The sequence below is a fragment of the Anas acuta genome, chromosome Z (genome assembly GCF_963932015.1).
Source record: "Anas acuta chromosome Z, bAnaAcu1.1, whole genome shotgun sequence".
Taxonomy (NCBI): Eukaryota; Metazoa; Chordata; class Aves; order Anseriformes; family Anatidae; genus Anas; species Anas acuta.
This window is the reverse complement of record NC_089017.1, coordinates 49,116,211-49,143,403: the sequence shown is the minus strand read 5'-3', so window position 1 is coordinate 49,143,403 and position 27,193 is coordinate 49,116,211. Positions and strand designations below refer to the sequence as shown.

The window sequence follows — 27,193 nt, the reverse complement described above, 5'->3', positions numbered from 1 at the left end:
AAGGAGCAGCTGAGGTCCCTGGGTTTGCTCAGCCCAGAGCAGAGCAGGCTGAGGGGAGGCCTCATGGCGGCCTGCAGCTCCCTCACGAGGGGAGCGGAGGGGCAGGCGCTGAGCTCTGCTCTCTGGGGACAGCGACAGGACCCGAGGGGACGGCATGGAGCTGGGACAGGGGAGGGTTAGGCTGGGGGTCAGGGAAAGGGTCTGCACACAGAGGGTGGTTGGGCACTGGGACAGGCTCCCCAGGGCAGTGGAGACTGAACTTTGGAAATTCAAGAAGTGTTTGGACAATGCTCTCAAACACATGGACTGATTTTTGTGTGGTCCTTTGTGCAGTCAGGAGCTGGACTTGATGATTCTTGTGGATCCCTTCCAACTTGGGATATTCTATGATTCTATCATACTACTACAGGGAGCTATAAGTTTTTCTTAAAATGCATGTGAAAAATAAGTGTCACTGTGAGCTAATCATTCTCTCAGCCTCAATTCCAACTGGCAGCCACGTATCATTACTTTAAATTTGCTATGCAAAGAAACCCAGGAGCACAGCTGTATCTGAAGCAATACCGGAGAGAGAACTGATACAAAGAAATGTAAGACATGACCTAAAACAGCAGCTTCCAAACTTGTTACTACACACCGTTCAAGGAGGATGAACACCAGATGTTTAAGACAAGGGGCTATCTGGACTTCCTGCTGGCAAATGTAAATGCCGGTGGCTACAAAAAGCAAGGCTTAGAAAGGGAGGTATTCTGGCACTTGGTGGTTGTGTTCTGGGGCTTCTCAATAGTCTTGACATACCTTTGCACTGATATTCTTGCCACCTCTTGAACTCTGCATTCATGTTTGCCTTTGTGTCACACACATATCTCAGTCAAGGCTAAAATGACTAGAAGGGGTCATTTACAACTTTTAGTCTTACCATTCTCAGGTTGAAAATCAGGAGAAATTTCTTCTCAGAAAGAGAAGCAGTCAGGCATTGGAGCAGGTTGCCCAGGGAGGTGGTGGCATCATTGTCCCTGAGGGTGTTCAAGGAAAGGTTGGATGTGGTGCTTAGGAACATGGTTTAGCAGGTGATTGGTGGTAGGGGGATGGTTGGACCAGGTGATCTTGGAGGGCTTTTCAGCCTTAAGGATTCAATGATTCTGTGTACGGATTCTATGATTGTGTACAGAAGATGGTAGAGTATCAGTACGGCATAGGAACTACACATATGTTTACATTTTATCCCATGTTTAAATTGTAGCCCATGCTTTCCCTTACCATTGAAAAGCTTGTTTCAGATAGGCAATTGGACATATTCTGATGGGTAGTAATTTAATGTATCTCCAGATTAAAGCCATGAATCTTCAGCAAAGATCACAGGAATCCCATTAATCTTCATCCCCTTATGCTAAACATAACAATTATTCAGCTTACACAGAAAGTCACGCCTTAATACTGAGTTAAAACTTACCCTGTTATGGCAAGAATCAACACAACTACTAAAAGCTGATACTTTTTTTTCCTCTTTGAAGTTTGTCTATGGCAAGGTTGACAGACAGTGACACTGAGACAGACGGAGAGATGGGGGGAGCTGGGGAATATCTAGCAGCGCCAAAATAGCTCTTTGAAGTTTTGTTTTTGCTTAGAACTGAAAACAAAGCCATGGCTTCAAACACAAGGAAGAAAGAGAAAACCACTAACAGAAATAAGTTTGAATGTTCCTGAAGTATATCCTTGTTGAGTGCCATGCCACAACTGTCATTAACACCACAAATAGAACAACCTATTCAATCCTTGAGACAGTGCAATTTCTTTTTTCTTTTTTCTTTTTTTTTCCCTTTGCAAACACCAAATGCTAATTTCCAGTTACCCAGTTTTAAAAGACCCAAAAAGGTTTCCTTGTTTTGTGAACTCTCTTCACTGTTCACCAGTACAGGATGAAAGACAACAGATTTTTCCTCTGTCTTATCTCTTCCCCTCTTCTCTCACTAACACATAGAAAACCTATACAAAGGGGAGCACTACACTTTTCCTGGCTGTTGGGAAATCACACCTCCTCTTGATGGCAGGCATAAAGAAAAAACAGCAAAACCCAAAACTGCTATAGAAAAGATAAAATGCATTCTCCAACATGCACACAAGTGAGGTCTGCCAGGGGTTTACATGTTTTCTCAGAAGAGAATCATGGAAAGGCTTGAGTTGGAAGTGACCTTAAAGATCATCTAGCTCCAACCCACCTGCCATGGGCAGAAATGCCACTCACTAGATAAGGTTGCCCATCCAACCTGGTCTTGAACACCTCCAGGGATGGGGCATCCACAGCTTCTCTGGGAAACCTATGCCAGTGCCTCACCACTCTCTGAGTGAAGAATTTTCTCAATCACGTAATCTAAATCTCCCCTCTTTTAGTTTAAAACCATTCCTCCTTGTCCTGTCATCTGCACAAGCAAAAAGTTTCTCTCCATCTTTCCTAGCAGACCCCTTTAATTATTGAAAATCTGCAGTGAGGTCTCCCCAGAGCCTTTTCTTCTTCAGGCTGAACGTCCCCAGCTACCTCAGCCTTTCTTCACATGAGAGGTGCTCCAGCCCTTTGAGCATCTTTGTGGCCTTCCTCTGGGCTTGCTCTACCAGCCCCACATCCTTTTTCTGCTGGGGTCCCAGACCTGAATGCAGCTCGCCAGGTGAGGCCTCACAAGGGCAGAGCAGAAGGGGACAATCCCATCCCTCTACCTGCTGGCCACCCCTCTGTTGATGCAGTCCAGGACTTGGTTGGCCTTCTGGGCTGCAAGCACACACTGCTGGCTCAGATCGAGTTTTTTGTCTGCCAGCACCCCCAAATCGTTCTTTGCAGGGCTGCTCTCAGTGAGTTCTTCTCCCAGCTTGGCCTCATGTCTGGGATTGCCGTGACCCAGGTGCAGCACCTTGCACTTGGACTTGTTGAACCTCATTAGGTTCACATGGGCTCAACTCTCAAGCTTCTCCAGGTCCTTGTTGATGGCATCCCTTCCTTCTTTGTATCAACTGCACCACACAGCTTGGTGTCATCTGCAAACTTGCTCAGGGTGAATTCAATCCCACTGTCTATGTCATTGATAAAGACATTAAACAACACCAGTTCAAAGACAGACCCCTGAGGGACACCACTCATCACCAGCCTCACCCTAGAAAAAGAGCCAGTAACTGTAACTCTCTGGATGCAACCACTGAGCCAACTCCTTATCCACTGAATGGACCGCCCTTCAAGTGCATCTCTCTGTAATTTGGAAACTAGGATGTCACATCTGAACAGCATCCTTGTTCTCTTACCAGGCCACATGTCCCTGCTGCCACTGCAACAGAAGACGGAATTAAGAGCTGCCTGCCCCATTAGGTTGAACATCTGAACTGCTGTTACACTGATGGCGTATATTCAAAGTGAGTGTGTCACTTTTAAGTTTATGACAGCTCAGTTTAAGGAAAGTGCAGCTGTGATTGACAAACAAAAGAGGGGCAGTATATCTTATCCACAGCGATTTCAGGCAGCCATTTCAGGGACCTACTACCACTGCAAATCTCTATACTTATTTTCAGCTCCTGTAAGCCATGCTTCTATTTCTCTCTCTCTCTCTTTTTTTTTTTTTTTTTTGGTGAAAATGGTGTCTTTTCTACTTACTTCCACTTCTTCCCCTTGTCACTCCCACAGACAATCTACAGGAACATTTATCCTCTGCTTGCCTCTTCAAATAATTTGCCTTTGCATTCATATTGCTAAGAAAAACAAAATAATTCCACCATAGGATGTCTCCTTTTCATTTCTGCCTTTGGGGGAGTTTCTGTTTGCACTGTGCCCTTGTGTGGCCACATTCATAACAGGAAGGTTTAAGTTTCTAGGAAGAGCAGTGGGGATAAGAGAAACATAATGAGACCCATAGGAACTGTATCTAACTGCTTACAAGAAAACAGCTCCAGTTTTAACTCCATTATGGAAACCCTGGACCAACCAAGGAGCAGAAAGCCTGCTGCATCTCCTTGTTTTCAGCTTATCAATGGCTTGCCCAATTGATGTGGCTACGGAGGACAATTCCCATGAGAGAATCTGGAAGAGAAAGGGAATTTGTCTGGTTTCTGGCTGGCATTCTGAAGGCTTCCTTCCAGCTTAGAAAGTGAAAACTACTTCAGAGGTCTTTTCCTTCCTCTTCACCTACCTCACCTTTAGAGGTGTCCAATGCAGAAACAATTCCCATAGTCTTTCAGGAAAAAAAAAAAAAAAGAAAAAAAAAACAACTCTCCTGTTTGCTGCTACAATTCCACCAGATGGCTGTGTACACACATGCAGCACTGAAAAAGTTAAATGGATCCGCAGCACATTGAAATGGCTTGTGCTGATTAGGTCTCCCCTTTTGTCAAAACACCAAGCAATGTCCCTGAAAGATGTGAGACCTCCAGCATGTTGTCTCTTCCATACTGAACCGAGGCTCAGATGCCCCCTTCTTTAACTGCTACGCTTTATGCACACATTAACACTTAGAGAGGACTTACATGCTCCTAGAAGACTTTGGTTTGTTCAGGAAGAGAGGATCAACATCCATCAAAACAGACCAAAGAGCACACACAGACAGGTTATAGCAACAGTGCTAATATGCAATAACCTGGTCTTTGCACCTATAAAGGATGCAATACTTTAGAAGACATAGTACAGACGACAACTTGGCTTTATTTGTTTGAGTGTAACACCAACTGCTGACCTTATGGATATTTTGCCACCATTATTATTTGAATTCCAGGAGATGCGGGGCATGTCTCAGTTCTGAGACACTCACAGCCCTGAGGCAGCTGACAACGTAAGACCAGTTAGACTCCAAATGGTGCTGTCACAGTACCTCCTCATTCTTCCCAAAACTTTCTCTAGTTTCTCTGCACCCCTCCTTGCTCCATGTCAAGCATTAACAGGAGTAAGTCACAGAATGAAAGAGTAAGCTGCTACAGTGAAGCTATAAATCTAACTGTGGGTTAGCAGATGTGAGAGCAAAATCAGATCTTTTTATGTGCAAATATTTCCAACCAACCTAAATTGTGTCTTCGGCTGTGACCATTTGGGGCTTTCCCTTCTGCCAGGGAGACATTCCCAATGGGATTCACCTCAACTGGTATGGCCATCTGACAGATAATGGTAAAGGAACATTGTCTGTGCTCTCTCCATCCTCCTGAACAGAGCCAGCTCTTCTGGGAGGTTTCTGAGAACTTCATCACGTGTTGGTTCTTTGAGGGGACCCCAGAACCGGCTGACTAGCTGTGTGATCTGCATCCATCAGGCTGTCTGCAGAAACAACTGCAAAAAGGCTCCTGGAGACCACTTGTATTGCTTTGTTAAGTCTGGAATCTGATGCCCAATTGATTCGCTGTCAGGCTGGACGGATCTGTTGCAGGGAGAGTGTTCTGCAAGGTCTATTCCCTCATTTTAATTAATCACTTGAATGACAGCATGGATGCTTATTCCATTGTTGTGGTACTGTAAGTGTAAATTGGGTAGCGTAAGGAAGTATGATGATACCTGCTTGTTAGGAGACAAAATAGTTCGCATTACTGGCTTAAAAATAAGAAACAGAGCAGCCTTCAAGCACACCAGAATGTCTTGAGTTCTTTATCTGGATGATGGCAAGCTAAAAGGGGCTGCAACACAGGGCAAAATTAGCATCATGAGTGCTCTCAAATAATAGCATGAAACAGACAAGCTGCAAAACCAAAGCTGTCTACCCAAAGAGGAATATGCAAGTGCAAAAGTACAAGAATACTCCCCACAAGGGAGTGGGGACTCACTAGCAGTTCTGCTGAAAAAGAGACTAAAAGAAATCTAAACTACTGTCACAGCTAAAGCATAGAAGACACTAGAAAAATGAGAAAAGCTGAGGTTCTGTCCTGCCTCTGCAATTATTACAAGATCATGATGAGATGGAAATCAATGCAATGTGCCAGGAAATGGCTTATGTTGCAGATTAAAGAGAAGAGCTACTAAATACAGATCTCCTTCATTCTGGCATAGTGTAAGTATAGCAGGCAGCAAATCATCCCGATGTTCCGAGCAATTGTATTCTGCTGAAAATGCTTAAACGACCTTCACCCTGTTCCTTTTATTGCTGGCCAGCACATACACTGATGCTGTATTTCATCCTATGTAGCAAAGAACCACCACAGATCCTGTTAAAGACTTCATTATCACCTTTTGGGCAAGAGAAGGAACACACACTTACTCATAGGAAGAAGTTGTAAATGTTCCCCAGAGGTGCTGAGATCTACTTGAGGAAAGCACATTTTTAAAATGTTATGTAATGAAACAATCTTTAGTTAAAATGATTTGTGTTACTTTCCATTGTCAAGCTGGTCTATCAGTTTAAGTACTGTAATGAGCTTGTTCAGGAACTTCAACACTTCAGTTGGAAAGTTACACAGATGAGTCTGTCACAAGTTAATTAAGCTGAGGTTTAGATAACGATGAACAGTTTTTCATTACAAATTTATTCTTCCACTGAAACCAGTTCAACTGTCTGCATCAGTTGACGTGGTGGCTGACTGGTTTGCATCACACAGCCATGTATTTGTACCTGGCTGTCTGACATAGATCCCCCTGCAGTGAAAACACAGCACCATTTTTTACAGACAGTTCACCCCTTGCTGAAGTCCAGCTACTTCTTCCATAGCACTACACTAGAAAATTAAAGGCCATACTCTTAAAAAAAAAAAAAGCAACAATGCCATTGTCTGTCCCACTGGTTTGTGGCTACAGCCACCATCTTTGAAGACAGTCATGTTGAGTCCAGCCATGCATTCTGCACTCATCAAACAACAAACCAAAACCATCCGGATACACATAAAGGTCAGTGCAGATATAAACCAAACTGGGCTTGTCCAAATGCAGAGGCCTGCTGACAGTATGCATTTCAGAAAGCATCTAACAATTACCAGACATTGTAGAGCAGAAGTCAAAAACATTCTGGGAATGAGGTCTAAAGGATAAGTGTCTCTGCATCTGATAGGATGCTGTGATGATGGTGGACAGGAAGAAATCTCCCTGCCCACACCTTCTTTTCCCCAAAAAACTCTTGATGGCCCAGGATATGCTGTGAAACTACTGGGACTTCCACATTCACTCTGAAAAACGTCCTAATCCAGCAAGGGAGGAAAACCTGTGGATAGGCACCTCTGCCTCATTTACCAAATGGGTACTACACGTCTCATGACTATGGCCAGTCAACAGTCAACCAGGTGTCCAAGTGGCTGATGACTTGTGGTGCTCTCTGTCCTTGAGTGGCAGAGCCTGCAAGGATAGACCAGCTTCTCCAAGGAGATGAGAAATCATGCCAGTGCTGCTCTCTTCTCTTAATGCCCCAGTATGTGTTTCTTGGTTTGTTTTTGAGGGCACAGGAGCAGATTTGAATGAAAGCAAAAAAAGCCCTGCTCTGCCCAGCACAACTAATTTCTTCTTTTTTTAAAGAGCAGTTATTACCAGTTTTAATATCACATAAAAGACTGACTCATGAGGCTGTTCCCTTATAAAGGCTTTGTAGTTAAAGAGAATGGGAAAAGGGGCCTTGTTAAAATGACAGCTCTACAGAGTGCTTTGCATTTCAAGTCAGTTACCTCTTACCACTTTGGCTCTTTAATTAAAAGGTTAACAAACATGAACGGTGAGCGCTTGCCAGAGGATAAGGAAGCTCAGGTCTCTCTGCTTGAACCATGAACTGCATTTAGCTACTCGGGGACTGTCGGTGGTATAATCACAGCAAGTCTCTTTGATTTCCTGGGACAGACTATTACATGGATTGAAAATTATGTGGAATAGTGGATAACAGGGACTATTCTCCTACCTCTGAGCTTACTTTTCTCCTATAATCAGTGCAGTCAAGGAAGGGTTCCTTCTTGCTCATATTCAATATTTTTGCTATGAGCTAAACAGTACCACCTCCACAAATGTGTGGGAAGACATGTAGTCATCTGATTTTTACTGTGGGTCTTCCCTGTACAACAGTGGTACTCTGCAGCTACTGTGAGCACACACTAGTGGGAGGCACAGAGAGGTCACCATCTCAGCAAGGCTAGCAGTTTAGCAAAGCCAACTTTTTTTTTTTTTTTTTTTTTTTTTTTTTTTTTGTGAGTGTGTGTGTTTGTGTGGCAATGAACACATTTAACAGATGGGGAGGGAAACAAAATGCCATTTTCAGCACAGAATGGCTCTTCAAGGGAGAAATCTACTGGAATTCAGGCTGTGAACAGGCTCCCTCAGTTGTGGTCCATGGTACAGCACAGGCAGCAATAGTACAGGGTACTCTGCCTTCACACGAACAGGGTCCTGTGCTTACTGCTGGAAGCTCTGAAGAACACCCCACACATGAAGGAGCCCACTCTCTCCATCCTGGGTCAGCACACACATCCCTGCCAAAGATCACCACGCCCTCCCATTAAAGACAAGTCCTGGTCTTTCTCAAGGAGAGTTGCACACACATTGCTGCAGCATAAAGCCCAGCAATTGCACTGTGACTCCAGTTCATCACAAAATTACCATGTCAGCAAGAGCAGAAACAGCTCACCAAATGAAACAGTCTCTGACAGCATTAGCAATGACATGTGTGTACCTCTGGCAGTTCACACCAGCTCTTTCAGCAGTGCTGCATGAATATCAGCCCTGTAATCCACACTGCTGTATGGTGCAGTTTCACAGGGTATCATGTATTAGTCTTCATCCTGACTGCTGCCTCCAGTCAACCCCTGGCTTTAGACGATGGCAAGAAGCAGAACCTGGGCACATGGCTCAAAGTGAACAGCAGTGCAAGGAGGGTAACAGGGCCTTCTGCTTGCTGGTGGATAACTGGAGTGCTTTGCAATTGAATGAAACCAGGTTTGTTGTTTCATTTCCTCCCTTCCATCACTGCCCTAATAGGAGGTGACAAGGACAAATCACATTTCCTTGAGATACAGCCAGCATCTTTGGCCTCACCAAACAGCATTAGGAAATTGTCAGTAGACTCAAGAAGAATGCCATGTGGACAGTCTGCTCCTGGTGAATCCGACTCAAGAAAATGCTCCCATGCTTTCCTGTTAGATGGTTTTAGTGTTACCTTAGCACCAAAGTAAAAGAAAGGACGTCCTGACAGGATAGTTAATGAAAAGGAGGGAAAAAAGAAGACTGTAAAACAGACCGATATCCTCGTGTGTTAGCTACTGAGAGAGGATAGAACATTAACGATGAAAGTCAATATAAAAGCACAACAAAGAAGAGATGCAAAAAGGATCTGAAATGATGCACAAGCATGTGTCAGATGTTTTCAAATTTCAAACGGCACTCAAACCATTTGAAATCAAGTGTGGCCTCCCCTTGATGTCAGTCAGCTTTGAGTTAAGGCCTTCTCGGGCCTTCAAGTCCCTCAAATGACAGGACTGGCTTTTATCTTCTGTGGTTTCTCTGATGAAACCCTCCCGATGGAGAAAAAATCCCCATGTAGATGAATAGCACTTCATTCTCATAAAATGTTTGAAGATGGAAGGATGTGATCCTTCTTTTGCTCTATGTGAGCTGCCCTTGGAGTAGATCTGGCTCTCTTCAACACAAATGAACTCAGCCACCATCCTGGTATAGCGTTTCTCAGAATACTTGCACACTGCTACCTTACCAGCCTGCTCCTCCCTGATACAGAGAAGCTCAACACAAATACAAGAAAGAGGTCTTCCAGTCCTCTGATCCCTGAAGAGCTTCTTCAAGTGCCCAGGTACTGAAGGCCAGCTTCAGCATAGGTGGATACTTCTTTCATGTGCTGCTGAAATGAAATGGGAATTCAGGCTGGTAAGGAAAGTAAGCAGCTATCTCTGAGCCCGTTTTCATAGGCTGAAGTAGTAAGCAAGCAGCAAGACAGCACATTACAACTGGACTTAGTTAATGGAGGTTTTTAGAGCAGGAACTGGTAGGTTTCCTCTATCCCACCATTAGGAAATAGATTTACGGTATCAACTTTCCAGATTGTCAGATACAGGAATAAGAGTAGAAAGCCATCTGCTTTATCAACTAGCAAAATTGTCATGCTTGATGGGACAGGTAGCAATTTCATGAAGGCATGCTGATCTGCTGCAGATGAAACAGTAACACAACAAGAGGCAGGGCTGAGCATCCACGAAGACAGAAGGCACACCTCCCTCCACTTGGAGATGATGCATAAATTTGGTGCTGGGTCCTACCTACAGCTTGGTCTATGCTACAGGTATCTACCTACAGATATCTACCCAGGTGTGTAACTGGACTCTGTCTGGCTTCAGGAATTCGAAATACCATTGGATCATTGACCTCCTTGAACTTCATGGGGAGAGAACTTTTATCTCCCAGCTTGTCCTGCAATAGATTTGTTTTTGTTCTGTCCTCTCTGCTCACAGAAGGCTTTAAGAGGAGAAAACAACAGCTGAGGGAACAAATATGACCCTGGCCAATGTCAGTTTCCATTAAAAGTGAGCTTTACCATGAACCACACGTTATCTGGCTTGCTGTTTATTCCTACTTAGCTGTCATGTACTTAACCCAAAGGATAATTCTGTGACCAAAGACTGTAGCATGGATTGTTTTCAGATGGCATTTGGTCACTGAATCTGCACAATCTTCCTGAATAACTTAATTGCCCTCCCCATATCTCTGATGATTTATTACAGTATTTGCAGATGCATTAAATTATAAATAGTACATTAAAAATAGTGCATCAAAATTATAAATAGTATATAGTTTCGTGGATTCACTTCAAATAAAATGTGAACAAGGCTGTCACTTCATTTGCTGACTTTGGACTTCTTTTGGATTTAACACTCATTTTAAATCTTTTATAAATTAGACCAGTACCTTTTTTATTTTCATACCATGAACTGCACAACTTTTATTTGAATCACTTTCACATTCCACACTGCCAGCAAAGGCTATTGTGAGATGTCAGTCACCCAAAAGCTACTAGAACTAATGCTTTTCACTTAATCCCGACCATAATTTCCAGTTAACCAAAAAGGCAAAAAATAAATGACTTTATCAACTCGTCTCTTTACGTCTGCTTTATTCCCAACTGTAACACAACCAGTTATAATTGACTTGCAGTTTAATCAACTAAGTGGGCCACCCCGTGAGGAAAAAAGGAGAAAAAAAAGAAGAAAAAAAAAAAAAAGAAGAGAGAATCTAGGTCGCTCTGTTCTTAAGACAACAAAATAGATAATTGCTTCACTCCAAAGCATCAATGCTGCACTTGAGGTACGTCTGATATCTTATGTAACTAATACCGTCTCTGGGTTAGCCAGCCTTTCCCTAATAAAGCTCTTCAAAGTCCTCTTCCATGCACATCCAGGAAGTGGAGATGGTCAGATGTAACCCATCATTTTCAGACTGCATGGAAAGAAATACTTAAACCCAAGAGATTTATTTAAATATATATATATATATATATATGTATATATATATATATATTGGGGGGGGAGGGGAAGAGGGAGGTGTAATGATTTTTTTAAGGAGAGGAAGAAAAAAATGTGATTATTTTCCTTGCATCTGGAAAAAAAAAAAAAAAAAAGAGAGAGAGAGAGTAGAAACATTGGTCTTTAGCTGCTGTAGAGTGACAGATCTTTGCCCAGAAGGACATGCTTAGAAAAGCTGATATTTATAACTTACATAATGCCATATCAAAACAGTGTCCAAGTCTTGAGATCCTGTTGTGCAGAAGCAAGCCCAGAATTTCAGTGGCTTATCCAGAGCTTACCTCAGTTGAGGTAGATTAGCTGCCTAATGATGAGCTCAATTGCTCTATTTTAATTAGAAATAATTCTGTAAGCACATAAAAGGAACCTAGTCTTGTACTGCACAAAGCAAAATACACACAAAAGTGAGTCCTAAATAAGTATCAGACAAGTAACCGTGTAAGAACCAGCAATAAGACAACATGTCCATAACTGAGAGACAAGTAGCTATGGGCACTGTTAATTCAGTATGGGCAATTCACAATAGTTGGAGCTGCCACTCTCTGCATGGTTAAATGGTTAAACCAGTGGAGAAGACTCCAGGTAGGAGGCAGAGTTAAAACCACAGCAGCTTTGTCTTCACTTTAGCCACCATTACAGGAGAACATTCTTGCTTGTGGTTATGATCAAGAGGATGTGTTTCAGCACCTGTCAGCAAACTGTCAGCACAGCTGCGAGCATAACAAGGACCCAAGTGTTGGAGGAGAGGAGCTGAGGTCCAGTCAGAAACAGTCACCTGCAAGATTTTACCAGGTGACTGTTGAAAAGCAAAACCTTAAAGTCCTTTAACCAGAAGGCAAGTCATTGTCTTTACATCAGGACATCTCCAGCCACACAACCAGAAAAGGGAGCACCTTGACACTGGTTAAGGGAGCGAGGTGTTCAGACAGATGTGAACTGCACTGGGATCTCTGCCTGGTAAGTGTGCTCCCAGACGATACAGTAAGATTAATAGTCAGCAGAGAGGGACAGCACATTCCTCTTTTCTTCCAGAAATCAACATCATCTTACTATGGGAGTGAGTTGTTTCCTACCATTTCCCCACATGGCCTTCCTAAAGGCACTTTGGGTAGGCACTCCTGGAGTAATCACAGTTTTAAGGTCACTTGGGTTGAAAACTATCAAGCCGTGGGGATAGAGCCTTACAATACTGCAGAAGATAATCTGAACCCAAGTCATTCAGTCCTGTAGAAAAATTATGCCTTTTTGCCTTGCTGGTCACACAAGGTGACCACAGGCCAACAAAAGCCAACAATTCCTAAACCACCTACATCGGTGGATATTTAAATCATTTGAACATGAACCTGAGGCCAGGTAGGGAGCAGAACCAGAAACTGAGGAGCATAAACTGAGTCTAACTCAGTTTATCTATCTGCCATCACAAGTAACAGGACGTACTGAGGAAGACACGGAATAGCTTGTTCTCAGACAACCGTTCAAAATCGGGAGGAGATTCCACAGAAGAACTAGCTCTGACATGATTTATTTCTCAGCTGTAATGTAAAACAAATGAAAAAAGTTATTGAAAACAGCAGTGCAGAAAAGCATGCCTCCATGTGAACTGCATATAGAAGTACTAAAGCTGTACAGAGAAAAAAGACACAAAACCAAAATGAAAAAGGAAGTGACAGGTGGGTTAAAATGATCTCACTGTTTAAAAACATGTCCAATGCCACACATGTATTGTTAGCCAGACAGAGGGGCTCACAGTTACAGTTCACTTCAGCTGCAGGGCCAAAACTCCTGTTACCACATGGGGAATTTCAAGATACTGTTGTTATGTGAAGCCCAAAATCTCTGCCTCGGCCAAAACATCACAGCTAGAAAAATATCTGCTGGCACTGTGAGCTTGCTTTACTCAGAAGCAAACCACTCGGCCATTCCAGAAATGACTTTGCAAATACACTAAGTTATTGGAAATAACATCCCTTCCAATTTGAATTTGACAGCTGATTTCAGATCACCCTTGGGCCAGCCAGTAGGATGATACGGCTGGCAGACCTTTTCTCCTCACAATACAGACCCAACAGGGATAAAAAGTTTTCAGAAAAGGGAAATCTAACCACAGCTGTATGACAACCTCACCGAAAGGGGTGGATCCCACTGAGCTAGGCAAGACCCATTGACCACATCAAAGACTGTCACATATTAGAACAACATCAAAATTGAGTATAAAAAATAAACATCTTTTAAAGAGGATTTTGTTATTATGGGGCTTCTTATAAACGATCAGTCAGAAACTGTCTGCTCTTTGTTATATATATATATATATAATATATATAAAACATAAATATTACATATTATATATAATTCTTATAATAAATTTATATATACATATATATTACACCTCTGCTGTAGAGGTACTCAAGATATAAAATAATTTGCCTGCTTTTCTGGGCCTATCTCAATAGCATGCACAGTTACACTGACACATTTTTTGAAACCCACCTGAGAACCAGCTTCTGTTTCTCCCCATTTCCCCCAACAGCAGGCTCCCCACACCATGTCTCTCTTCTTCTGCTAGCCAGAAACACTCTCCTAGTTCCTGACTCAAGTATGTTCATAGCCAATTTATTCACATTATTCTTTTACCAATATTGTCCTTCACCTTAAGTAGCTCTTCCTTCAGTGCAATGTTTACCTCTCTCATGTGTTTAGAGAGAGCAGTTGTGTCCCCTCTTAACCTTTTTCTTCAGCATTTTAATGCATCTCCATGCAATTATAAATTTCCTCTTTCGTGTTCCTTTTAATCTGTCACCGTGCAGCTTGGCTGACATGGAACAAGAACAGCTGATGTTTAAACTGTGCAGTAAGAAAAATACATAGGGGAAAGTTGCATTTGTCACATGAAGAGAACTTTAAATAAAATTAATACAGAGGGGGGGGGAAAAAAAAAGAGAGAGAGAGAGAGAGAGAGACTTGTCTGTCTCTATAAGGGAGGACAGACAAAACACTCTCACAGGCAGTTTTGTACCCAGTTAGCACTGTGCACAGAAGCAACTAGGTTGATGTGCTGGCAGTTACCAAGACCTGTGAATAGCTTCTTCTTCTCATCACCATTTTTTAAGAAAAAATATTTTATTTAATGAAAAAAAAAACATATATGAATGAAAGTACAAAGAGAAATTGGTTCATTCACAAAACATTTTGCTCAGTGAAAGTCACACGTGGATTTCTTTTCTTTATTGAGGAAACTAACAATTACTCAAAACTAGCACTAATTTCTGCTGTTCCTTTGGGCTGCCTCATTTGCCTGTTTCATCAATAATCTGGGGGCTTAAACCAAAATCCCAGACCAAATGCTTGAATTCCAAGTCAACTGGACACCCCACACCTGAGCATCACTAGGAACTTCTCAGCCCTCCAGAGACAGCAGGGCAGTCTCAACCTGCATTAGTAGTACTGGACAACAGTTCTTGCAATGCTAAATCTGATGTATAACTGATGGGGAAGAAAAGAAGCTGATAGAGATGTAGCTAACCGGGGAAAGCTGGTTTTAAAAGAGCATGAAACAGACTGGATGAAACTCTGCTGTTTCCAAACGCAAAGAGAAAATTGCCATGAATTTTTATAGGATGCCTAGGTCCTAAAAATTAATGCTGCTATCACCATCAAATGCCATGGGCTGTTTTTTTTTTCTTGGTACTTGTGTCAGGGAAGAGTGGCACATGTACACTTAACTCCAGTATAAAATAAAGGGCTGTCACAGATTAAAAACACAGCTGGTTGGATATGATGTCTTAGTCTCACAGTCTTTCAAGTTTGTGCTGAGTGTTTCTCTTCTTGATTGCTGAGAAAATACAAACTGTGTACTTAAAAGCTTTTCACCAAAAAAATGTTTTAGTAAAACCCTTCCAAAGTCCTCTTGCAAATTAAAATTCTAATTAACACCTGCATTTTTAAGGAATTTAGCAGACACATATACTTGGGACAGGTACTGGAACAGAGACCAAGGAGTCCCACAGGTTCTACACCTTTAGGAAGCAGGGAAAAAGATCTCACAGCAGGTGCAATAAAATGCTGGAAAGAAGTCAGGATGAACAAGGAAGTTTCACTGCAAATATCAAGTCAAGTCCACTGAGTCTGCAAGTTCCATTCTGCCAAGAACCAGGAAATGGAGGAAGGAGTGACAGAACAACATAGGATGCTATCACCCTCCCATGAAGAGAAGGACAGTCTTCAGGTGCCTATGTCACACTTGTCCCTGTCCTTCTCCAGGGATTATGGGGCCACATACTGCTTCCTATGAAGGGGAGCTGGTAGAATTGCCACCTAAACCAGAGAGCAAGTGACCTTTCCAAGGACACACCGGGTTCTCCTACAGATGAGGCCAGCAGTTGAGACAACCAGCTCACACGCAGTTATCTTAAACATGAGGTTCAAGGTTCAAACTTCTTTTCTACTGGCCAGTCTTGCCTGGGTTCACTAGCAGAAAAAAAAAAAAAAAGAGGTGAATCCAGGGACACAGAGACACAGACAGTTCATCTATCTGCCAGCTTAAGCATTGGCACAAATTTCTTTAGCACACCTTTCCGTTTAATTGTTGTCTGCCTTCCCCTTCATTGCTCCCATTCTCCTAGGAGGAAAGAGTCACCAAAACAGCTCCAACATTACAGACTGGGCTCTGTGCTGGGTCTGTCTGGGATGGAGTTAGCTTTCCCCACAGCAGCCCATACAGAGCTGTGCTCTGCACCTGTAGCTAGAACAGCAGTGGTATCACACCAGTGTGCTGTCTATCTCTGAGCAGTGCTGGTGCAGCACCAGGACTCACCCCAGCACCCCCAGAGCCAGCAGTGGGGAGGGGACACCACCAGGGCAGCTGACATAAACCGACCAAAGGGATATTCCATGCAATATGAGGTCACAATAAGCAATAAAAAATGGGAAATGGAAGGGGGGGGGGGACTCATTATGAAGACGTCTGTCCCCCCAAACAACCACTACATGTGTTGAGGCCCTGCTTCCCGGGATGTAGCTGAGCATTGCCTGCTGACAGGGAGTAGAGAATAATTGTTTTCTCACACTTTGCGTCTATAAGGCCCTTGCTAGTTTTTTCTCTTTCTTTTTTCCTTTAATTAAATTATCCTTATCTCAACCCATAAGCTTTTTTTTTTTCTTCCTTTGAGGAGGGGGACTAAGAGAGTGGTGTGGCAGAGTTTATTTGGCCTTCGATGTGAAATCACCATATCGTTTTCTTCACTTCCTTCCTTATTTTCCACGGAAGGTACTGCACAGCCCTTTAAATCCTGGATTCCTGTTGATGTCGCACGTTTGACATTCCTGCAAGGTCAGTATCACTGCAAAAAAAGCTGCAAGATTCAAGTCATGCTGCAAAATCATAAGTAGCTGATTAGCAGCTTCACTTGTGTACGTAATGACAAATGCAAATTTCAGTAAGATGCACATCAGAAGTCGGATTAAACTTACTTGATGTATTAATGCATTTCTATAGTGACATTGTCCAACCAATTTGAATCAGCTCATTTAAAACTGCACAAAAAAAAATCAATTATTGAATTGCACAGTGTGATCATTGATTTGCTCCTAGTAGAGAGACACACGATTTGCTTAAACTGTTTCGTCTCTAATATGCACGGTGATTCATACCAGTGACAGGAGTGCTACCAGTAACCTCCACCATGCCAGTAATTGCAGCTGTTACCCTTCAGCAAAGGGCATGATTGTCCGCTCAGCAACCTGTGGAAATTCTCAGCCTTCTCAGCAAAGCCCTGTGTCCTTTGGGACACACACACCCGCCACTAATACCAATCTGCAAGAAGCAGAACTAACTAAAGCCACAACTTAGCAACCAAGCTGTAGCAGAGAGAGAATAAGACGGCAGCCAACACAGTTCTCAAAGCCACAACTTAGCAAATGCTTAAGGTTTTGTGTAGCCTTGACCGAGCACTTGATCCCAGCGCATGTAACGAGCAGTGCAGAGTTGCAGCCTCCCAGTGAGAAGTGTTTGAGGCAGAGAGCTCTCTGCCTTACCACTGGAAAAGAGTTAGAGTGCTCAGAAGAGCCTCAGCATGCTTCAACTGCAGCTATTGGAAGCAACAGGAAAAATTTCAGGATACAGGGACTAACATCCCATAGCCACCACTCTAAAAACTATATCCCTTCCCTGAATGCCTGAAAAGCTGCTGGACCACCATCCTGGAGACTGCTAGAACCTGTATCTGAACCTGTCACTGCCCATGGACCATAGGCAAACCAACGGCTTACATTTTCAGAGTCCCATTGTTACCAGGACAGTTTGAGTAAGCATCATGTTTCATGCACTAGACTCCTGCCCAGCTCCACATCTGCTGCTTCAGATCGTTTTCTATGCAGCACAGTCCAAAAATTCAGCACTGACAAACTCAATTTGTGCCAAAAGGATGCAGTTGGTAAGAAAGACCCATGCTCCTCTGGCCTGCAGAATAACCAACTTTCATTATGGAAGATATATAAAAAAAGAAAAGCCAGAAAGATTAAGGTATATGACAATAGATGTTTACATGAAAAGTATGCAGCAATTCCTTCAAAGGGGACAAAGAGTCAAGAAGAGTGTTCTGTTCTGCCATAACCAAATCCTGGATGAACTCTTTAATGCATGCGAAGTTTCCTCATTTCTCCCTTTCTTCCCTCTTTGTGAGAGACAGATTCTTGCTTGTTCATGTCACCCTACTCCAAGCAGGCTCTTGGCATGCAAATGCTCAGCAGGACAAGTCTTAGTTAAGCTCTTTGTGGCATACCTGTACAAGCATCAGGCTGAAGGTTGCTAATTTCATGTAAGGGTACTTAACAAGCCTGTTCTGTTCTCAGTACCAGCTTACAAATATGGCAAACAGACGTAAGATCAGAGCAGACAATGCAGGTGAGAGCATGATTATAAAACCATCAAACCCAACAGAGGCAAGAGAACAAAACAAAGCTGCCTGAAGAAAGATGTAAGAAGAAAGGACTTTGCCAGTGTTTCTCCTCCTGGTTTGGGTCATGGGTGGAATAAGTCAGCTGGCTCTTACTTTACTAGTTGTTTCACTGGTATCACCTCTACAGTCAATGATCTGCTTCCTTGGAAAATGTCCTTCTCCTTGGCTTTAATGGGAATTCGTGAAGAACAAACCAACATCTACAGGTTGCCATGGGAGAATTCGGCATCACATAAATGAACAAGGAATATTCAGAGCTGCTGTAGATTAAAAGGCCTTGAACGGGTGCAGAACTTACGTTCACTTTGTTTTTCTGAAGCAGTGACACCTACATAGGATTCTCCTTTCTACCCTCATCTTGGCAACAGACATCATGATTGCACTCAGCATAATCCAATTCCTTCAAGAAAATCTCTTTGCCAGCAGTATGCATTAAAAAAAAAAAAAAGCCAATAAAACTATCCTTTCTGAAAAATGTATCCATCAGATATCAATGCTACCTCTTCATCTTCAAAATGTCATTAAAATGCACATACTCAAAACATCAGACATAGAAGAAAGGACCTAGAAGATAGCGGATCATCAGCATAAACACACTGCAGTCTGAGGTTGAAGCCTTCACCTTATGCTCTTACTCACTTAAGAGTTTAGGAAGAAGTTAACTGAAAACAGAGGCAGATGGGCCCCCAACATTCACCAAAGGCTGCAATGGGATGGAGGCCTCCTGCTTCACCTCTGAGATTCTCCAATCTCTGATTTGGAAGCATTTGACTGCAAAATGAAATACCTCGTGTCACAAATTTCCAGGATTGCAGGCAATGAAGACCCCTGCAGCAATTACCTGCACTTCTGGGCACTACAGCATGCAGTTCTGCACTATGGTTTCAGCCCTGCTCCAGGACCTCACAAGCAGTGGAGCACAGCTAACCTGACGGATGAGGTCTCAGAGAAGGAAAGGCTCTGCAGGGAACTGCAAATGTGAGAGGCTGAGCTGAGGAGGAGAAGGCAGAAGCCACTGTGCCTGTTCCACACTCTGTGCCACCGCGGACAGGTCTGTGTTGCCTTTACTATCTTTCTGACGTCTCCAGGACAAATCAAGGACTTAATCCGCACATCACAAACAAGCAAAGTGAGATAAATGCTGCAGCAAAACATGCACTTCATAAGCCACACAGAAGGCAGCTGCTAAGATGTTGTTAAACACTAGCACAGTTTCCATCCAGGCTTATCTGCCCTTCACACACACTCACATCTTCACTAACATAAGCTTAGCGCAGGGTCTCCTCTTGCAGAGCTTATGGACGTTGACTTAAATCCTATTATCTTCGGGAGGGTTTAAATCCCTGCCTACCTTCAAGAACAAGGGGATTCCCTCTGAATTGAGTTTTGTGTTATACCTAGCTGAACCAAAGCGGCAGCTGGGGGACAGAAAGGAGTAAGTCCCCTCTGCTGACACATTCCAGATGGCAATCTGGTTGCATTCGTCTTCTGCCTACAGTATTTTAAGAATCCTTGTGAACAATTCTCCATTTCATCTTGATGGATAAAGAAGTGAATGCCAAGCAGCAGTCCTCACTCTAAGCTGCTGCCAATAAAACAGAAAATCATACCCGTAGTACAGCCCAGTGAATATCTAAGCAGAAACACAAGTCTGTTCTTCCTCCTGCATGGGGCTTGCACTGCACAATGAATTCATGGCATTAGGGCAGCCTGAAGAAAGAATTTAGACAGTAGCCTCTACGTGAATCATTACATGAAATAAGTTACATGAATAATACACGGGCTGACATTAGGAAAAGTCATTATTTAAGACAGGCATCCCAGCTACACATTTCTCCTGTCTGGTGATAAAAGCAGCACATTGAAAGGGCCCTGCAGTACACCATTGTAAAGCAGCACAGGAGCTATTGTGGCTGTTCTGTAACATCCACATCTTCACAGCCTTCTGGCCCGCACAATGCCAGTTCCTGCTGTAAGAAATTCTCTCTTTCTCTTCAATCGCATCGTGATCTGAAACATCTCAGACAAATCTGCTTCACCTCCCCATGAGCTTTACCTTTCTCTTTTTCCATATGAAAATGCCTAAGTTCCTTGGCCCTCAAGTCTCCCAGCAAAAGGAAGCTAGCTAGCAGAGCTTCATGGAGGTTAGTTAGTGTCTCTTCTGCTTCAGCCCAGTTTCTGTTTGTCCATGCCACAGTGGCATAGGAAATGAGCCAGTGCAGTATGGCTTGGGAGTCAGATATTAGTGTACCTCTTGCCTTCACACAAGCAATGCAGAGGTAAATGATGTCCAGTGAAAAACACCATGGCTAAACTCTTCCAGGGACCATTTCAGGGCGTCTGCTGCCATCTTTTTGCTGGAAGTCATACACCTTGCTCTACTAATCATGACGACAATCCTCTAGAGCTCTGACCTGGCTTGCAAAAGAGCGATCCTAGTATAAAATGCAATCATGCAGTCATCCTGGTTGTGTTCACTTAGTGGTCTGTCACAGGAACAGGAAAATTACCAGTACACACTTAAGTCAATGCCTGCTGGTGTGGCAGGACTCTGATCAGGGGTGGGGGGTATAAAACACCCTTTTGCTGTCTCTGTCGCTTCTCTGGAAGAAGCAGCAGTGATTTTAAGCCCCCAGGTTTCCTCTTGCTGTTTTCCTCTTGTCATCCCACACAGAAAATCAGAATCATGACTGCATTTCAAATCCATGGTGCCTGCACTGTCATACAAACAGTAAACGGGAGGACTTTTGACACAGAGTGCTGAAATGTGCTGGGTAGGGGAAAAAAAAAAAAAAAAAAAAAAAAAAAAAAAGCCATAGAAACCTACTGGCCAAATAAGCTAATAATTTGTAGTGCGTTTCCTAGACCACAGCCCCCACTACTGATGAAAGGGTCAGAGGTTTTACCTCGAAGAGGCCAAGAATTTGCAAAGACACATCTCAAGCCTGCCAACATCCAGGCAAAGTCTCTGCTGCCAAGACTAGCAGCAAAATCCCAGTGCTGGCAGCACGGCAGAAGTGAGCTCTCCACTGCACAGAAACAGCAGGCTTCTGCAGACCCCCTCTAACCACAAGTCAGGGAAATAACACATTCTGGTTCAGCAATACAATAACCCGCCAAACTAATTTCACAAAACCCCGACTCTCTAGAGTCACACAGGCTCCTAAACAAAGCAGTCCTACACTTCGCAGGATAACTGCCTTTCCTTGCCTGCTAACTCATCTCACCCACCTTTCAAGACAGCTTCCTGATTACTACTACCCCTCTGACTGTCAAAACTCCAAGGAAAAACAAATCTGATCATCAGATGCCATTAGAGACTGAGCAAACACCCTCAGAGATTGCTTCAAAGGCAGTGGGAAAACTCCCACAAGGAGTTTCCTCCCAAGGCCACTGCTTACTAATGAAGCAAAGTGTGAGACCTTCTCTTCCTCAAGAAGGGGAGTGAGGAGGGGGGAAAGCCCTGACGCTGTCCTTCCAGTACCTTCTCTGCTCGCTCCAGCAGCATGTAACCTCATCCCAAAGTCCTCACACGTTTCAGAGCTCTGCAAAGAACTGAACAGCAGCAAAATGCTCTCCCTGCAAAAGCACCCCACCTGCAAGCAGGTGACAGATCCAGGCTCTTAGCTCTGGCCTGAGACCCATTTTGGTGCTGGATGCTGGGGAGAGGAAATGCCATGCACGTGTGCTCACACAAGGAAACCCAGCTGGTCCCTAGTCTTTGCAAGGTGTCCCCAGGTGAGACAGTGGAAGAGTTCAGCAGTCATGGCTGCAGGTGGCCTACAAGCAATATCTGTAGCAGGCCTGACCCTCTGCAAATTACAGCGGCCCTTACTGCCAAAATGGAATTTTTTTTTCTTTCTTCCAGGAATGCAAGAAGGGGCTTTGAAGACAGGATAAGAATTATTGAAGAGCAAAGCAAACAACAAAAAAACACTAATAATAATATTAATAAAACAAGCAAGCAAGCAGCAAAAAAAAGTTCAGAGGTGTTCTGGGAAAAGACACGTTAAATTGAAATCGCACGGTCATGGTCTAATGAGAAAGCTTGCTAGCAGATCACACAACGCATCCTACTACCCACCAGAGGCTGGGTGCTTTGCTCACTTTGGGCATCTCTTTCTGGCTCTCTGAACTGGCAGACAAAAAGGGATCTGGCCCCATAATTAAGGAAATAAACTGTAACTGCTGGTCCTCGGTTTGCTGTACCAATGCAGCCAGGTTACAGTGCTTGCATCAGCTGGAGCTTTAACACCGGCTGGGAAACCAGTGTCCAAAAGCACTTTTACTTTCTACAATATCTTTGCCTTGGGAGATACTGTTTTTCCTCTTCAAAACTATTTCTGATTTAAAAATAGGTCTCTGCTTAATGAATTACCACTTCCTGGCTTTTACCACTCTGCAGTCTTCTCCTTTATCAAGCAAGGGGCAAACACCAGCCACATTTTGCTAATCCAGTAAATCATCTGGCAGAAGATCTAGTGCCCTGGGCAGCATCTTGCTTGAGACATTAGAAACTCAGACTTCACCAACAGATGCTTTTTGGATTTGCCTTCTCAGCATCTCCTCTTATAATGCAAATCCTGACCCTGGCGTGAAATATCATGCTCGAATGAATGTCTGCCCAGAGTAAATGCTGTTCAGCACAAGCACGCACTGCTTCCAAGCCTGGCTAGTCACTACACCGCAAGAAAAGGCATGCATCTCAGCTGTTACTCCTTTGCTGCAACCCTCCTCCCCCTGCCTTTAACTGCAGTCTATAAGCAGTTATTTCCCCTTAGTGGATTGCTCGACCTCCAGCTGCACTGGCTAAATCTCCAGTTTTCAGGTACACTTGCTCGCTCCTGTGTAAGCAACCTCATTCACACTGTAGAGAACAGTGCAAAACCTGCTGTCCTCAAAACTATTTCTCCCTCAAAACAGGGACCAAAGAGTAATGAGGTGTAACACTGCTACCACAAGAACAGTTATCTTCTCAAATAGGGTCTTACTTGCTGGCATAAAATACCAAGGATACCAAGATACCTTTCTTCTCCAGTTTGCTCTCCCCATTCAAAACACCCCAATGAAAACCAGGGCTGCTTGCTCTGTTCTTAACTACTCCCTTCATGAAAAAAAAAAAAAAAAAAAAAAACACAGTTCTTTCCTTTCAAAGATTAAAAATGTGTTTCCACACCACAGAAAACAGTCCTGCAGCAAATGTCCCTACCATGTGTTGAAAACGCATGTGATATCAATAACACCACGCATGAAATATCCCCAGTCTCATGACTACAGTTTCTCCTACGGAGGAAAATTAATGGAAGGTGCACACATCACAGCACAGAGTCTGATCAGAACCACATCGTGGATCTCCTCGGAGGCCAACCAGCTCCCAAGGGCAGCCTGTGTTTGGCATTGTCCCAGTGACAGTCTTGCTCTGGCTGAGCAGTCAGGCTGAGCAGCCCGGGAAGGCAGCACAACTGCGGCACAATTCTCTCCCACGCGGCTGCCTTGCTGACTTCCCACCACCAGGTGAAAACGATTCATCGCACATGGGAGGAAACACATCGAAAACGTCATAGAGGTCTGCTGCAGATCTACATAGGTTGTGAGGGAATACTTTATTATTGTTTCCCTGCTTATTGCAGCAGTAATATTAATCAAGAAAAAAAAAAAAAAAAAAAAACTCTCCAAATACCAGGTACAAAAATTCCCTGCACTGGCCATTCTTTGGTCAAGGTCTGGCCAAGGTCTGGAGGGAGTTTGGGAAGGGGGCTCCCCCACACACAACTTGCTACTCTTCCTTTGGGTTTCCTCTGGCTAAGGCTGTCTGCAGCCCTTGTAATAGCTGCCTCGGTGGGCAGGAAGAAGCACAGCAGGACCTGTGCACCGTGCATGTGGCCAGCTGGTAGGGGCCAGCTCAGGCGTGACCCAGGACCTGCACATCTGGTGCGGGAGGCCTCTCCCATGGCACGGGGCTTTAGTCTCTGCTTGCTGCTGCCCTCTCCTGCCCAGATTCTTCACACACTTGGCTCTGGGATCATGAATCAGTGGCTGGCATGCTCCTCTGCGGTCCCCCAACACCTCTCCCAGCTGCGGGCCCTGCCAGGGGCTCTCAGCAGCCCGTCCCCTCTCTTGGTGAGTGGGGAAAGAGGGGACGCGGGACCCCCCGCGTGCCAACCACACTTACCTCCCAAGGCTTGTTTCATGACAAAATCCATGGCGATGGCTTGGGGGTGCCGCCCAGCTTCACACCTCGCATGCACAGAGGCCGGGACTCCGCGGAGGGCAGCCTGCAAGGAGGCAGAGACACGAGAGGCTCGGTGCCCCCGGGAGGAGGACAGGCAGCCCCCCGGCGCTCCCCAGCCCCTCTCCCGCAGCTCTCCTCCCCTCCACAAGTTTCCAGCCCCGGCCCCGCGGGACGAGGCAGCCCCGAGCCCGGTGGGGAAAGCCGGAGGGGTGGCGGCGAGCCCGTGGGCGCAGAGCCGGTGTCGCCCCCCGCAGCCGGGCAGCAAGGCGTTAAAGCAGCCCTGAACTTTCTCCCTCGCCGCCTCGGTGCCGGAGGGGGCGTTTGAAGGTGAAGCGCTCCGCAAGTGCCCGGCGGGGCGAGCTGGGGCTCGGGGCGAGCTGCCCGTGCGCCCCCGGGGGACACCGCCACCTCCATCCCCTCCGTGCCGGCGCCGTGCCAGCGAGCGGGCTGCATCCCTCCCGGGGAGAGCATCCCCTCCGCGCAGCCTGCTGCCTCCCTCTGCTGGCACCGGCCGCGGGGAGCTCGGCAGCCGCTCCCAGACCCGCACCGGGCACCGGGCACCGCGCACCGGGCGAGCCCCGCGGCTGCTCGGCGGGGATCGGGGGTCGCCCTGCCCGCACCCCGCGCTGCCCTCCCGGCCCGGCACGGCCCGGCACGGCACGGTACCTCGCTCGGCGGCGGGTGTGCGGTGCTGTGCGGTGCCGTGCGGTGCTGTGCCGGCGGCAGGTGCCCGCGGGCTGCCGGGGAAGTTGCGGGCTCGGGGTTGGAGGGGGAAAGAGAGGACGAGTGCGGAGCTTCTCCCTACTTTTCCCCCGCGCTCCTCTTTTTATCACGGGATTTCCGGACCATCCCACCGACACGGTCCCTCCTTCCTCCTCCCCCCGCTGCCGGAGCCGGGCTCTCGCCCTCCCCCTGCCTCCGGCTCGCCCGCCCCTTCCCTGCGCCGCCCTCGCCCCTCGGTGCCCGCCGCCGAGCGGGTCCCTGCCCGGCCGCGGAGGGGTGCGGGTGCCGCCGTGCACGCCGCCCACCCCGTCCCCGGCCGCCCGCAGGAGCCGGGCATCCTCGCCGCTTCGCCCGGCGGGGGTGGGGATCGGCCCGCTGGTGGGTTTTTGCCGCTGCTGCCTCGCATCGCCTCGGGAGCCGGTGTGAGCGCGCGTGTGTGCGGTGTGCCGGGGGAGATCTCGGCAAAAAACGCCCTCCTGCGAGAGGGGGAAGGTGGCGGAGCAACCCGCGTCCTCCGTGCCGGGTCTTCCCCGGAGACCCCTCCTCGCTCCCGGGGTCCTGAAGGAGTTGCAGAGGCAGGGATGTCGCCTTGGCGTCCCCTCCTCTTCTGCCTTGGGTTTTACTGAGAGGGACGGCCGGCTGCTCGGCTCCCTTCTCCCACTTATCCTGCGCCGTTCGCATCCCCGGAGGCGACGGGCGCTGCGCCTGGCCGCCCCCTGTCACCATCGGGGGAGGTGGCACCGACACCCCCGAGGCACCCAAGGGACCCAAGGGATGGGGCAGCCCCGGAGCCGGCGGCCGGGGGAAGCGCTGGCACAGAGCCCCGTGGGGGGACCTCGGCTGAAGGTCGGGGAGGGCTCCCTGGGGGCTGAGGGGGTCCAGCGGGCACGGCAGGAGGGCATCGGTCCCCTCCAGGGGCTGCGACGCCTCCTCGGCTCAGGGAGGTCCTGGGTGGCTGCTGTAGGGAGGCGGGGGCGCGGTGCGATGCTGAGGCCAGCGCCTGCCCGCCTGGGTCTGACCCGGAGAGCTCCCAGAAAGCCACCTCCAGCAGAACCCGATAAGGGAGCTCCACTGGGTGTGCTGCACTGCTGCTGACAGCCTTCCGAAAAGCAAAAATAATGATAACGAGAGGGGGGTGGGGAAAACACACGAGCCCTCTTGTTTCAGCCCCTACCTTTCAACCCCCATGTTCCCAGTCCAAGGGGTATGTGGGTACCTTTCTGATGCTCTGCTCTCCTTACTCACTCTACCAGTGGCTCAGCAGAGCTACACCAGATAGCTAGACCAGAGAAATGAATCTGGAAGCCTACTGAAGGTGTGTACCCACGTTTCCTGTGCAATTAACATGGCATTTCCAGGACATGTCTCTCCCCACCACCACCACCATCCTCTCTTCCACGCCCTACATTGTTTTGAACAGGGTTTCAAATGTGCCCACCATACAACAGCTCGCATTCTTCATTCAGCATGTGGTTACCCTTGAAGAGAAGAAAATAACAGTGTGTCTTCCCCACCATCCTAAACCTTAAGGTGCTCGCCTTGCTCCTATATCCCGGAGTCTGGGAAGGAGAAATTCAAATGCCATCAAAAACAAGGATCAGAGATGCGTGGGCTAATATTTTAAACACCTAATTGCCTAAAAACTTTTCCCTGCTTTGAGGTGGCCTGAAATGTGCTACATCAAGGAGTTCCTGTATCAGGCAAGGGTCACCATAGCTGAGAAATGTCATCCTTCCTGTTCACAGGATCTTTAGCTTTTGCTTATTTATACATCAGGCTTAGCAACTGCAGATATTCTCCCCTGTGTGCAAGGGAAAAAGTGCTGTCATTCACAGGGACTTTC

General features: G+C 46.0%; 1 protein-coding gene across 1 annotated transcript in view; it reads right to left on the bottom strand.

The window, feature by feature from the left end:
• CPLX1 (complexin 1) overlaps positions 1–25,454 on the bottom strand; it is a 124,241-nt gene extending 98,787 nt beyond the window's left edge. Inside the window, exons 1-2 of the mRNA XM_068667331.1 lie at positions 25,294–25,454; positions 24,568–24,670 (exon numbers count right to left, since the gene is read on the bottom strand). Coding sequence (XP_068523432.1) covers positions 24,568–24,598 — 31 coding nt within the window. The 5' untranslated portion in view covers positions 24,599–24,670; positions 25,294–25,454. The remainder of the gene's footprint in view (positions 1–24,567; positions 24,671–25,293) is intronic.
• Between the last annotated feature and the right edge of the window lie 1,739 nt (positions 25,455–27,193).